Source organism: Dicentrarchus labrax, unplaced genomic scaffold, assembly GCF_905237075.1.
Source record: "Dicentrarchus labrax unplaced genomic scaffold, dlabrax2021, whole genome shotgun sequence".
Classification (NCBI taxonomy): Eukaryota; Metazoa; Chordata; class Actinopteri; family Moronidae; genus Dicentrarchus; species Dicentrarchus labrax.
In genome coordinates this window covers 28,144,209-28,159,711 of record NW_026136714.1, presented here as the reverse complement: position 1 = coordinate 28,159,711, position 15,503 = coordinate 28,144,209, and the positions used below count along the sequence as shown (strand labels likewise).

Genomic DNA, 15,503 nt, shown 5'->3' with positions numbered 1-15,503 from the left:
TGAGTAAACTAAATCTTCTCCTATTGCTTCATTAAAAGAACACGCGAGGATTAGGGTTTAAAGAGATCGCTTTCCTCAACAATATCAATAACATGTTTTTTGAGGAATACCTAGAATATGAAACGATAACTTTTCATTACAAAGATATTGCAAGAAAACGACCTCACCGGGTCATTTTAGACCCACTTATACATCTAAGGGTTAAGTGGCACCTATGGATATTTGTGCTCGGATATATGTACATAGTTACATGCCTAGAGACATAGGTTTATTTATTAGGGACTGAGCCAGTGACAACTGGAAGCTCCCTATTGTTTTTGGTCCGTTTCTTATTATTCTTCATAGCCCTTTTTTTTTTTTTTTTTTTTAATTATATTTATTGGATTTTCACAATTAACTTGACACATACATTAATGAGGGATTGCATGCCCATATTCATAGAGAAAAGTAAAGAAAAGAAAAACCAAAGAGAACATAACACTGAAGAGAAAAAAAAAGAAAAAAACAGAAGAGAGAGAATGATAATAAAAAGAAAATTATTACCCTGCAATTCTTATGTAGCTGTTGTGTTGAATATCACATTTTCTTATATACTTCACTGTCCTTTACAAGTATTCAACTTCTTGATTGATGACTTTCAAGAAATTCAATGAATTGTCCCCATAGCTTAAAAAAGCTCTGTATTTTTCCTTTGGTGGCATAAGTCAGTTTCTCCATGGCCAGAACGTTGGATAGGCTTTTAAACCAGTGTTTAACTCAGGGAGGCTCATTGCTCTTCCAGGAAGTTGCTATACAGTGTTCAGCCTGAAGTGAGAACAAAATGACAATCTTTTTATTCGCACCTGACACTCCTAACTCAGTTAGAACTAGTCCTAGGATAAATACCCGAGGGCAAACAGGCAGTTTGACAGATATAATATCAGATATAATTTGAATGACTTTTCCCCAGAATGTTTTAATTTTGGGGCAGCTCCACAGGCAGTGTGATAATGTGCCTTCTTCTTCGCTGCATTTAATACAGAAATCAGAATTATTGTTATCAACGCGATGTAACAGGGCAGGAGTTATGTATGTACGCATAATCCATTTAAATTGTAACATTTTCAATCTTGTGTTAATAGTCTGACTTTGTGCATCCTGACAAACTGTCTTCCAGTCAACTTGAGAGATTTCTGTATCTAAATCGCTAGACCAAGCCAATCTTTTACTGTCCGAGGATTCTTTAGATGCATCTACAATCATTTTATACAGGAAGGATACCTGGCCCCGGCCTTGAAGATGATCTAGTATGGCCTTTTCAAGACTGGACAGAGGGGGTTTATGAGGGGATTGTTTAGATGCTGTTAAAATGTAATTCCTAACTTGTAGGTATTTAAAGAAGTGTTTTCTCGGGATATTGTAAATTCTTTGCAAATCCTCAAAGCCATTGTAACCCAGGGCACAGAAGCACCGTCCATGAACCAGTACATGGCTGCTCTAATCTGGGCTGCCCAATAGTACCAGAGAAAGTTTGGGATTTGGAGTCCTCCCCTTTCATACAGCAAGTAAAGTTGTGTGAGTCTGAGTCTCGGGCGTTTATTATTCCAAATGAAGTTGGTTGTTAACTCTTTCAATTTATTAAATAGATTTAATGGGGGGTGTAAAGGAATGGATTGGAATAGATATAAAAATTTGGGTAAGATATTCATTTTAACAATGTTGACACGTCCAATTAAAGATATGGGAAGATCTGACCATCTTTTAAGGGATTCTGATACAGATGTTAAAATAGAATTATAGTTCTCTGGAACTAGGTCCTTTATGTCGGGAGTAATCTTTATTCCCAGATAGGTAAAGCCACAAGGTGAATTTTGAAATGTATTCGCCACTGGAGGACAGACTCTTTCATTCTTCCCAAGAAACAGTATCTCAGACTTTGTATTATTCACTTTGTAACCAGAAAAACTCCCAAAAGACTCCAATAACTTAGTAAGTGTTGGTAAGGACTGTGCCAGATTTTTTAAGAAAAGTACAATATCATCCACATAAAGGCCAATACGGTGTTCGTAGTTTCCAATTGTTACTCCAGTAATTAGGGGGTGGGATCTGATTGTCAAAGCTAGGGGTTCAATTGATAAAACAAACAGGAGGGGCGATAGCGGGCACCCCTGACGTGTTCCCCTGGACAGGCTAAAGGGTTCTGAAGTAAAGGTTTTAGTCAGAACCTCTGCACTAGGGCTACTGTATAGCAGTTTTATCCATTTAATTAGATTTTCTCCAAGGCCAAATCTTGGGAGTAATTCAAACAGATATGGCCATTCCACCCTGTCGAAGGCCTTCTCGGCATCCAGGGATAGAATGGCCGGACCTGGACGCCCCTCTTCAAAATGTAAAATGTTAAGCACCCTTCTCAGATTGTGAAATGCCCGTCTACCTCTGATAAACCCGTTTTAATCTACATGTATAAGATCTGGCAGGTATTGTTCTAGCCTTAGTGCTATGATTTTAGCTATGAGTTTAGTATCTGAGTTCAAGAGTGATATGGTTCGGTAGGAGTCACATTTAAATGGCGGTCTACCGGGTTTCAGGATGTTCGTAATAAGGGCTCTGGAAAGAGAAGGTGGCAAGGAGTTGGTTCTGAATGCCTCTTCAAACATATTTAAAAGAGGAGGAAGCAGCTTATCTTTAAAGGTTTTGTAAAAATCGATGGGGAGCCCATCAGGGCCCGCCGCTTTCCCCCCCTTCATGCACGCGAGGGCCTCCTGTAACTCTGAAAGCTCCACTGGCCTGTCCAGGATTTCTTGGTCCTCAGGGGAAAGAGTGGGGAACTCAAGCCTATCAAGAAAACTAATTCGGCCACAGCACGCCCCGAGTTGCGTGGAGTGCAAGGTCCCGCCCAACGCTGCTTGCAGCTTTAATTTATGATTGTTATTCTTTTTATATTTTATTTTTTACTTACTCTCTTTTCTGTTTAATTTTTCTTACACAAGATTCCACAAGGTTCTGTACTTGGACCAATACTATTTACTTTATATATGCTCCCTTTAGGCAACATTATTAGGAATCACTCCATTAACTTTTCACTGTTATGCAGATGATACGCAGTTATATCTATCAATCAAACCCAATGAAATTAATCATTTATCTAAATTACAAACATGTCTTAAGGACATAAAATCCTGGATGACGTGCAATTTTCTGATGTTAAACTCAGAAAATTGTTCTTGGCCCCAAAAACCTTAGAGACTCACTGTCTAAAGATATAGTTACTCTAGATGGCATTAACTTGGCCTCTAGCACCACTGTCAGGAATCTTGGAGTTATCTTTGATCAGGATTTGTCATTTAACTCCCACATAAAGCAGACCTCTAGGACTGCCTTCTTTCATTTAAGTAATATTAGAAAAATTAGACACATCCTATCACAGACAGATGCAGAAAAACTAATCCATGCATTTGTTACTTCAAGGCTGGATTACTGCAACTCTTTATTATCAGGTTGCCCCAATAAGTCCATTAAAACGCTCCAATTAATTCAGAACGCTGCAGCACGAGTACTGACTAACTAGAAAAAGAAATCACATCTCTCCTGTACTAGCTTCTCTGCATTGGCTCCCTGTAAAATGTAGAATTGAATTTAAAATCCTCCTCCTCACCTATAAAGCTCTTCATGGTCAGGCCCCTTCATATCTTAAAGAGCTCATAGTACCCTATTACCCCACTAGAACACTACGTTCTCTGAATGCTGGGCTACTTGTGGTTCCTATAGTCTCTAAAAGTAGAACAGGAGCCAGAGCCTTCAGTTACCAAGCTCCTCTCTTGTGGAACCAGCTTCCATTTGTGGTTCGGAAGGCAGACACCCTCACCACATTCAAGAGTAGGCTTAAGACATTCCTCTTTGATAAAGCTTATAGTTAGGGCTGGATCAGGTGAGTCCTGAACCATCCCTTAGTTATGCTGCTATAGGCCTAGACTATCGGGGGATTTCCCATGATGCACTGAGCTCCTCTCTTCCTCTCTTTCTCTTTCTGCACTCATTCATGTCCCATTAATGCATGTTACTAACTTCACTTCTTCCCCGGAGTTCTTGTGCTTTCTCGTCTCGCAGGTTCTCATGGATCCTGGTGGGGCATCCTGCCATGGTCCTGCTTCACTGCCATTGCTAATATCACTGATATTATTGTTGTTATTATTATTACTATTATTATTACTACAGTTACTATTACTACTGTTGTCACTGCTCGATGTCCCTTGTCATTGCTGTTGTCGTTGTCTTCATCTTCTTCATGTTCATCATCATCAGTCACTACTATTAGTGTAGTTATTGCTACTGTTGTTGCTGTGCACCTGTCTGTCTGTCTGTCTGTCTGTCTGCCTCAACAGCCTCTCCCTTTTTGCTCTGATAACGAAAAATCACGTTTCCTCCCTCAATGTCAGATGGAGCCTTTGGTGTGTGGTTCAGGTGTGGGATACATTCACTAACTACAGGATCTTTATGTAGACAATAACTTTGCATCTTTTGAACAATGTCAGGCTCTACGACGTAGGGTGTTAGAGTGGTCTAACTGTATTGGTTTAATCAATTAATGGTTATCAAAAATTATGATTATCAAAAGATAATAGAAAACAACTTTAACTAATATTAAAAAATAGAGGAAAAAGGAGTGTGTGTGTGTGTGTGTGTGTGTGTGTGTGTGCGTGTGCGTGCTTGCCATAAAAGGTCTATGGCCTCTGACCAGATGTTTGGACCAACAGTCCAATGGAGATGAAAAAGAGTTACGGGTGAGCTGCGGGTGTCAGCTGGCAGTCCTGTGAGCCAGGCTGATCAGAATTGTGGTTCTGAAGTCCAAACAGTCTCTGCTGTGCGATGTCCGCGTGTGCAGGTATCGCAGGAAAAAGCAGGCTTTTGTGCCGTGCTATAAACCTATGACGTGCGTCGTCGGTGGGTCAGGCCGCACCGAGGTCCAGAACTTATCACCCGGTGTGGGTGTGTGAGAGCGAGTTGAAGGGAGAAGCAGAAGAGAGAGGGAGAAGAGCGTCTCTCTGGCTTAAATAGCCGGGATGACGGGTCTGGGGTCCGAAGATCTCTGACCAATGAAAGGCCGGTGTTTGGCCGTTTTATTGCCTTTATGACACACCTTGCCCACATTCCGGGACCCCCACTGTGAGGTCTGTTATCTGGCGGGCGTGTTCCCTTTGTCTAAAAGACTACTACAATCAGGCCTTTACTTTTACATACAGGCCACTGTAGAAAAGACCATCTTCTTTGTGTGAGCACATGGTCAGATTCCAACATGTTCCTTTTGGTCCAGATAAACACTTCAAATGAACAAGTTCGTGTTTAAAGGTATCCTTGGATCCCAGCAACAACTAGTAGATGGATTTAATATCCCTAGATCGCACTTCTTTAGGTATCTACAATTGCGAAACTTTATAGCCTCACATTCCAATTGCTTTCCCTTATATCCCCCAGTATCTTTGTTATACTCTATTTTCAAGCTGGGGAAAAACTTAAAGCAAGTTATAGGTAAGCTATATGGCCTTCTCAGTCTATTTAACTTGTCAACTTTAGATTATCTCAAACACAAATGGGAAGAGGATTTAAATGAACAGACTCCAGATGCAGTGTGGCAGAAAGTTATCAGGAGCATTCACACATCATCTACTTGTCAAAGACATAGGCTACAGTTGTACAATTCAAAATAGTGCACCGACTTCACTGGTCAATGGTTAGGCTGTCCAAAATCAGACCAGAGTTAAACCCTACTTGCGATAGATGTAAGCAAGCTCCTGCAACTCTATTAAACATGTTTTGGACATGTCCAAGACTACACAACTTCTGGCAGTCAATTTTCAACACTCTCTATAAAATATTAATGCAGCCAATAGATCCATCCCCCCTTACTGCTCTATTTGGTGTCACTCTGGTGTGAATTTAAGTAATTGTAAGTCCAATGTGGTGGCCTTTTGAACATGCGATGCAGGTCTGGTGGGATAGAAGGGTGGGGGGTGATGGCTAGGGATTGGTTATTGTTTATATTGTGTTTTTGTTCTGCATGTTGTGAAAATGTTAAATTAAAAAAAAGTTAGACGTGAAGATACTTGTAAAAAAGAGCTGCAACATAACAGTAACTTATAATAACAATCGGATCCTGACAGCATTATGAAAAGGATCCCTACTGAAATAGACCTTTTTTTAACCAGAAACAGCCGTAATATCAATATCACTTGACACCAGACTCCATAAACAATAATTTTACCTTGCATATCACTGTGACATCACACAGAAACCAAAAAGAAACCTCACCAAAACAGTCTTTATTAGCCTTTCCACTGTTCCAATAATCACCAACACTGCTTTGGTGTAAATGAATCCTTAATAACTTAATTAGTAATTAACTGAAATAGATAATAAAAATAGCAGTTTCAGTCGCTCTACTCAGCTGCATACGGAGCAGAAGGGCTATTGAAACTAGTGTTGGGCGATATCACAAGATTTGGTATTGATCCGATACCGATCTGATACCAGTCAGTATCACTGATACCGATACCGATACTTACAACGCTCCTCTAAAATAACATGTTTCAAAGGGATAAATGTATTATTTCAAGGTCTAAGCATACTTTATTGAGTTGGCTAAAGTAACAAATGACTAGTTGCAATTAAGAATATATATTAACTAATGCCGAAGATGAACAAAATATAACTTTCACTATTATCTACCTGTATACTCTCTGCCAAACTGAAAGGCCTCTGTTAATGACCGCTGCCTCTTGGTCGGTGGGGTGGGTCTGTCGGGGCCAGGGGGTGGGGGATTTCTCTCCTCCTCTCTCCGCTTCTGTAGCTCTATATTTTCTTTTGAATTATTTTTCATGTGCTTGTATAAATTCGTAATATTGCCACTGTATTTTACAGCCTGTTTACAAACTAAACAATTTGCAGTTGTTTCATTTGTAACCTGAAAATAAAGCCACAGAGCGCTCCTCTTTCTCTCCGCCATTCTTCTGCTCCATCTCTCATCTGTGTGTGTGTGTGTGTTTGACTACTGACCGGCAGACCTGCTTGCTTGTTTACCTGGGTCAAGTGACATTAAAGCACAAGAGGGGGGAGGAGGTGCAGAGTGTGCCTGGCTGTGCTCCACGCTGTGACAGGGGCGGGACTCAAAAGCAGAGGCACTTACACAGAGACTGACAGCCAGGTCAACAGGACAGAAACTGAAACTAAAGTATCGACCTCATTACACTGGTATCGATCAATGTCAATACCAACGTTAGATCGATATATCGATGTTTTGGATCGATCCGCCCACCACTAATTGAAACTAAGACCACAAAGAGCCTGTGATAACAACACAGGCAGAGGGCGTGAGACACCATGATAACACCAATATAACTTTACATAGATAATAGTTAATATATTAATGTTCTAAATCTCATAACCTTAAGAAGACAAACAGCTAAAAGTTTTATTTGGTCTTTTGGTAAGTAAGTAATATTACTAGTAATACTGGAGGAGTATGTCATGTTAACCAGGGGAGGATAAAAAAAGTAAAGACTTGAGTCCTAGTCATGTGGATCAACTCCACACCTCAGGATTTTGGTATATTCTTGGCTGGATGTGTAGGCTTTTCTTTATGTTTATAACAAGACTAATACACAGAGGTCCTGATGGATTGTTGCAGTACTGGGTGTGTATCTGTAAATGTGGGTAGTTGATGCAATGGAAGGTCCCTGTAGTGGGAGAAAATGACCTTAGCATAGCAGAGGCCTGTGAGAGCCTCTTCCTACACTAACCCAATTACTTCTTGAACATGAATGATATGGCTCAGCACTGCAGTTTCTGGCTTCACCGTGGCATGTAACATAGGAACAAAAGCTTTACATTGGTGGCACTGTGAGGACATGATGGTACATGATGAAGAAGAGGCCCTGCTGATGTGAACAGGATCAAGTTGAGTCCTGATTTAGCAACAGGAGAGCCTTTGTGTTTGCCATGAGGCGCAGGGACTGAAGCAGCGTAGGTCATGTGAATTGTCAGTGTTCATCACCACAACTAGCGTGGACATCATTGTTCCATTACAACGACACATCAACATTTCGTGACAGAGTTCAGGATTGGACACACCATTAGTGCTATGCTCATCAGACTTACAGCCCTGCCTGGTGCTTATTAATGAACTTCATTATCTTGGTGTAAAACAGAGCACAGTGCAATGAGATGTTCTTTTAATAGAACTGGGGAGTTGATTTTCCTAAATGAAGACCGCATGCGTGGACCTACCACACCCAGCATTCAGCTCTTGATATATTTCAATATCCTTGTCCCTCCAGAATTGCATGACTTGGAGCTAAAGTACAAGGTTTTCATATCCCAGGCCAAGAAATTTGGCAGCCCTGCCCTTATTACCATGACCCTCGGCTGCTCCTTTTAGCGTATTTTGGGATTGAAATCAAGCAGAGCGTAACGACCTTTACCCCAGAACCAAACATAGCTCATGAGAGCTTTGTTATCCAGAAATCAGAAGATCTGAGTCACTGGTCGTCATCCCTTCAACACAAGGTTGCCATGCTATTCCGTGGCATTTATTGGGTCACTGCGGATTGACTTATAAGGCTCACAACAGACTTTTATAATGGAAATTTTATTTCATAGCACAGACACACACAGCTGGTTTCAAGTGTTGTGTTACATTTAATGGCATTATTATTTATGTATGAAGACCTTGCAATTGCAAATTATTTTATTACAATCAGCACGCCTTTTATGAATAAACTTAACAATACACTCCTGATAATTCAAGCAAAGGCAAAAATAATGTGGTTGTGAAACTTTTATGGTTAACAAGACCAAAACAACATTAAAAAGTGAGTCTTAAAGCTTACCATTGCCATTATGTGCCTCACACAGTACTGTCAAAATAATGTGTGAAATACTGTGAAAATATTTAAATACTTCATAATTACAACAAATGTAGTGGTTTTGGAAATGTTATTAACAATACAAAAGCTGCATACTTTTCTTCAACAACATAAAGATTTAACAAGATGCAGGAAATTAGAAAAAACGCTGTATGATAATGTAAAAGGAATTCATGTACATATATATAAAAAAAATCTTCTTTTTGGAGTTCATATTATGTTCAACACATCCCTCAAAACAACATCAATGGTAAAGAGACAGGAAGCATCATGAGGCCGGAATAATAATCAAAGCAGATTTATGATCAAAGTGCTTGGTGATAGGATGGAGTAGATGGGCCATACTTAGCTGACAGTTTAGTTTTACAAACATTTCTCACTACTCTGGAGGCAGAAATAATCTCACTGGTTGAGTTAAATGTTGGGGTGCGGGGCTAAATAACACTAGCTGTGTGAAAATATTTGAAGCACTTAAAAGGCAAAAGCTAAAAGTGGAGGTACCTAAGATTGGAAATCCTGGTGATGGTTGCTAAATACATTACATATACATTAACTAATAGGTCAGCTAGTTTGATTATCTTAAAGGCATACTATGCAAGATTTTTACCTTAATATAACAGCTTCGAAGTCATTTCGATGGTAAACAAACTCGTAGTATAGCGAATCATCCCGATAGCAAAGCAGGAGAGGGACGCCGTTGGCAGAACCAGCAATGCAAGTCTGAAAGGTGGCGTCCTGCCAAATCTTGCAATAATCACAAATTGCTTTACAGCGACGTCACATACATCAGCGACATAAGAAGCAGCCTCAATGGAAGACACTAGCAGGCATTCACTCAGACGTTACCTGGTCAGTAGACATCTTCGGAGTCTATCTTTGCCTGGTCGATGTCCGACGCTTCCATCCTACTGAACATGTACCGGTATACAGGGGGGAGGGGATCAGGCCGTGAGTGCAGAGACGCAGAGCCGTATATAGAGACGGCTCTGGTGAGTGGTATTCACGACAGTTAACATTAAATACAAGTACTCCGCAGCGACTCTAGGGGTAGCTGTTTGACAAAACCGGAAAACTGCATAGTATGCCTTTAACCTAAAACCTAAAGATCCCTTCCAGACATGCATTAAGAAATATAAAAAGTCTACTATTTCCACATTAAAATCTCAGAATATGCAAATGTTGTTCATTTCTAAAGTTTTCCTGCTGGACACAAGATATCTCCTCCTTCACTGTAAAGTCCATTCTCAGTGGATGTGCACTGGTGGCTTCAAGTTTCTACATCACACTGTACAAGTTGATACTGGACCAGGACTGACTTCCAAACTATTTGTGATGTCACAAATCATGCTGGTAGGCAGCAGATGAATGTGAAAACATCCTTCTAGTGTCAAACTCTGCACATACATCATTCAAACATCACACTGTAGGGACAAGAAGAAACACGGATTTCTGACTGGAGGGGGCTTTAAGAGTTCCAACCAAGTGTTTAAAAGACCTGTGTGTAGGATTTAGTGGGATCTAGTGGTGAAGTTGCAGATTGCAACCATTTGAATACAGCTCAGCCTTCCAAATGTGAGGGAGAAACTACAGTGGCTGCCAAACACGCAAAATCACCTACAGTCAGTGACAAAATGACAGACTCTGTAGTAGAGGACTCACTCCCTCTTTAGATAAAAACTGTTCATTCAAGGTAACAAAAACACAATTCCTATTTTCAGGTGATTGTACACTAATGGAAACATACCTATGAATATTATATTCCATTTCTGACAATAAACAATCCTTAATGTTACACACTGGACCTTTAAAAAGATATTAAGACTTAGGTTTGGGAAAGTATCTGCTTGGCTGATGTGAGCCCATCTCACTCAGCCACTGCTCATGTCTCTGCCCAGATTTGGTTTTTCAGGCCTCAGAAACTACCAAAATGACATCTAGTGATAAATCTGTTACAAATGCTGCCTGTAATTTAAACTTACCATTTATAGCATCTATCTGTCTGCTCGTTAGCCAGCCAGCTGACATTTTGTAAAAGAACACTCTCCACTTTTTAAAGCTCTGTCTGATGAGCTTTAACTCAACCTGTGAGATTATTTCCTCCTGTCCGCTGTCCATTCTACTGACAGTAACAGTAACATCCTAATACACATTTGAGGCATGTATGTTTGGTACACTGTGAGGTCAGATGTTTGAATCGCATGCATTGGTAATAGAAGGCTGGTGTAGGTCCATCCTTTGTCCTGTTGAGTCCAATATGACTGCTTCAAGGCTGTCAAATACGGAGCTTCTTCTTTCTATTAAAGTGCCACACTGGCAGTCCTGCTGTGAGCTGTACTCACTGGTCGACAAAGTTAATCCGATATGTGAGCTGATGGCCATTGTCCCAGGCGTACAGAACCTTCTCTTTGGGATTGTAGTCAATCTGGGTTGTGAAGGCGTACTCGTTGGTGAAGGGCAGGCGTGGGATGGCTTCAGTGTTGGTGTGCGTGTCATAAGCATAGTTTACTTCACCTTCCTTTTGGTTGTAGACATTGACGGCGTATAACACACCACAGATGATGAAGCAGTTCCCATAGGAGTTCCGCTTGAGACCTGTCCTCCAGGTTGTTTCCTTTTTCAATGTCAGGTCTCCGGGATCCAGTTTACTGATGATTATCACCTCCTGCTGGTTGTAATCGTAGTCCACGGAGGGGTAGATCACCCACAGGCCGCTTTCGTCCACTGCAAAGTCAATGTCCGAGTGGCCCCTCCATTTCCAGGGGGTGGTGTCCTCGTAAACCACGTCATGCAGCAGCGTCCAGGCCGCCACGTATCGCATTCTCAGATCATACTTGATTATGTTCTTGGTGAAAGCTCTGTTGTAGTAGAAGGCTCCATTATAAACCACATGACCGGTGCCTATCCAGTTGTAAGGTAGTTTGAAGAGGTTGCTCCATCGGCCTGCAACAAAAAAGAATATTACGTTAGCTTTATTATAAAGCATGGGTGAAAACTCAATTCTTATTTGCCAATGAACACATTCTGTTACACAAAACAGACCACTGTTTCACCTCTGATGCAACTGCCTCCATCAATTATCATCAGTGACTGCTCCATTGTGGCTCCAAGAAAAGCCATCTATCCTTCTCATCCGCTTCAGGCAAACTCAACACAAAAAAACACTAATGGATTTTCAGGCTCTGCACTGCCAGGACCACAATGAGCCCTAAACACAATCCAGGACTCTAATATCCCTTCACAAAACCTTCAAAAATATGGTAGACATCTCACAAGGTCTAACCTACAGCCCATGATCAGAATACTCCACAGTCAACTGGATTCATGTTAATGTTAATTCGTCAATGGTCGTGGTCCACGACCCCTTTTTTGGACCACCTGTTAAAGACCCTGTGAAGACTCGCCTTGAGACTTATCTGTCTTATCTAGTTTTGCAAAGTGTCATTGGGTGACTTAAAAGGTGCCTATAAATAAAATGCATTATTGAAAGCAAAAACACCTAATAGTATGACATGATAACATCCCATAACATAAAAAAGCAAGACAGCCACAGGTATGCCTTGCATAGCCATACATAACATTTGAATATTCCCATGCACTGAAAGATTTTGCAGCTATGCAAGCAACACTATTAATGCAACTTTGAAAGGAAACAGTTCAAATTTTGTTAAGATGCTCAGGCCTGAAAGAACTGCAACTGACAATTTTCTTATGATTCATTGAGACTTGACTTGGACCTCCCCCCAAAACAGCTCTGCTAGACAGTCCTGAGAGGCCAACATGTGGTAAATTTAGCTTAAAATAAAATGATTAATGTGTTGGTCAACCGCCTTTAATACAGTAAGTACTATTGTATACTGTATATAATATAATACTGTACATGACAAGCTGGTCATAATTGCCAGCCCCTTTAGGATGCTCAAGACCCCTCTGATGTGCTTATTTATACATTAATCTTTACTTATTATGAGTTGGATACATTGGCCAGAGTGTGTTCTAAGCTGATATTGTGCCCTTCATAGAGCCAATGACAATGTTTTCATAATGCCAGACTGTGTACACACTGGCTTCATGTGACAGTGACAAAGTTTGTTTAGTGGTTCACTCCTGAGCAAACACATTATGTACTGTAGGTGTCATTTTCTAATCACATCCTATCTGCTATCCTAACCTTCCAACCTCAGGAAGTGTGATTTAGATAATGATAATAAATGGGAAGCCCAGTGAAGGACAAAAACAACGTGCAGTAGAGCATACCCCCTACCCCCACCCCCACCCCCAGCGTCCTCATCCGTAAGGCCAGCCCACACTCCTAATCCCTCTCCACTGTGCCCAGTTCAAAGAAAAGGCCAGAGCACATGTCAGGGAACAGCAGGCATCACCGCCACTCCAAATACCTAGTCATCCGCACACAGCTGTGAGCTCACCGCACAGCAGGACGCCTCACATGTAAGTGCATTTAGAAAGCCCATTGTCCAAACACATCTAGATCAACAAGCTGGGTCCTACGAGGGGAGATCATCTTAACTCTCTTAGAGAGTGTAATCCAATTCCTCAGTAGATTTGGATGTGGAAGGAGTTGATTTTCCCACCCACTGGAGCCATAAAACAACCAAGACCTGCATTCCACAGATCTCATCAGTCTCACAGAACAATCAACATGAATCAGTGTCAATGATGTTATTAGAGAAAACACATCGGGGTGATACTAGAGTCAGACCAATATGTTGGGATAATAATGGTGTTTGGAGTTAGATGATGAAAAAGATGTAAAAGTGAAGATACGTGTCGGTCTGTAAACACTGAAAATAAGCCTCTTACGAAGCTGCTGAGTCAGCCAAAACCATATAACACACTTTAAAACCCCCCATTCAACTCTCCTGTATCCCCCTCAAAGCCTCACAGTTTGAAAACATCTGCTGTAGGCCATGCCGTAGCTGACATGCACTTCCTCAAAAATATAACTGAATAGATAAGTCAGCTTGTTTGTAAGGTGAGGTAGGTGACAGTGAAGACAACTTAAAGGAAGCCAGAGAATTAAATTAAATTCTCTTCTACTTTTAAGTAGCATACAGCTTATCTCCACTCTCTACCGCATTGAGTGAATGAGACTTCAATTGTACAAAAGTGGTCTTTTCAGTACTGAGACAAGGGGAAATTACGAGGATGTAACCTTAATTTACTGCTGTGTATCAAAATAAAGTGAAACAATTACTGAGGTGAATATAATTAAAGCAGGACACAAATGTATCATATCATGTTCAATACATTTGTATTACGTAAGCGCCATCAAGGGCAAAAATGGACAACACAAAACAGCCAAGTGGCCTTGCTCCTAAAATGATGAAATTCCAGGCCTGGTGCCAACAACAGGTAAAATCCTACATTGAACTAAGAATCAAAACCTAAGCCTCACTAATCTATGGCAGCACTCCTGTTAACCCCTTCCATTAAACATAAATACTGCTTAGGTCTAGGGATAATGGTGGGTAAATGGCGCGTTGTAAAAAGACCCAACTGAAGCACACCTTGCTTGAAGTTGTCCAGGTTGCGGAACTCCACCAGGTTGTTGCCGTAGTAATAGTTAGTTACGTAGATCTTGGAGTCTTTAGCCAGAGGATCCTTCATCCAGGCTCCCTCATTGCGCCCATAACTGTGCTGCTTCTCTGGCTGCTCAATGGACGCTACAGTCCCCTCACAGTTGAGGATCTTCCCTGGAAGAAACAAGCAGAACATTCAGCATGTACGCCTTGGAGAGAATGACTTGCATTAATATGGTCTTAAATCGATTTCATGCATACATTTCTTAGCAGAGTAAACCCACACGCTGCTAAACTGGCTTCTGTCACTGCAGTCAAAGCCTGCAACAGAATACAGAGCCCTTTCACAGAGGGATATCTAGCACGTACCTGCTCTGTGGAGAGTGGGCCGACTGTTGTTGTTGGAGTTGTCCAGAACCAGCACAATGGTTGGAGCTGGTCTTTCAGAAGCTGGCGTACTTTGTGTGGTGATAGTAGTGGGTGTGATGGTGCTGGTAGTAGTTGTGGTGGTGGTGGTGGCGGCAGTAGTTGTAGTGGTGGGAACTGCAGTGGTGACAATGGGTTCATCCACAGTGGCCTCCACGGTTTCCAGGACAATTTCAGCTCCTCCCTCCTCTGACTGGTTTTCTGTGATGTGATGGACCGTGTATGTTTTGGCAGAATGGTCTGGTAGGGAGGGGAGGAAGTGTGCAGTCAGACCAAATACAAAAAATCTAAGTTTCTACACAGTTAGTAGCAGATGCCCATACAAGATCAGATGGCTGAGTGGTATCAGAGGAGAGTAGAGCTGAACAAGCTGCTTCTTGTTGGTAGTGAAGGTTACATTATGGCAGCATGATCCAGTAGTGTGTAGGGACATTGTCTCTAAATTGTCTTTCAAGTGTCTTTTAAAAAGGCTTTTTAAACCTTTAATTCAGTAGATGGTAGATACAGCATATGGCTCCTCGATAGCAGAAGAAATATTATAATTTGCTGTGTTCCAGAAGTTCACATCAAAGGAAGCACATTAGCAATGCGGCACACAGAGAACAAAAAGCTTCCTCCCTCTTCTCTGAACTTCTTCTCTTTC

The 15,503-nt window shown here is 41.2% G+C and overlaps 1 protein-coding gene across 1 annotated transcript in view; it reads right to left on the bottom strand.

Annotated features, from left to right (window-relative positions):
- Positions 1 to 8,601: 8,601 nt before the first annotated feature.
- Positions 8,602 to 15,503, bottom strand: part of olfml2a (olfactomedin-like 2A) — a 29,397-nt gene continuing 22,495 nt past the window's right edge. The window contains exons 6-8 of the mRNA XM_051422302.1: positions 14,804 to 15,100; positions 14,423 to 14,608; positions 8,602 to 11,837 (exon numbers count right to left, since the gene is read on the bottom strand). Coding sequence (XP_051278262.1) covers positions 11,233 to 11,837; positions 14,423 to 14,608; positions 14,804 to 15,100 — 1,088 coding nt within the window. The 3' untranslated portion in view covers positions 8,602 to 11,232. The remainder of the gene's footprint in view (positions 11,838 to 14,422; positions 14,609 to 14,803; positions 15,101 to 15,503) is intronic.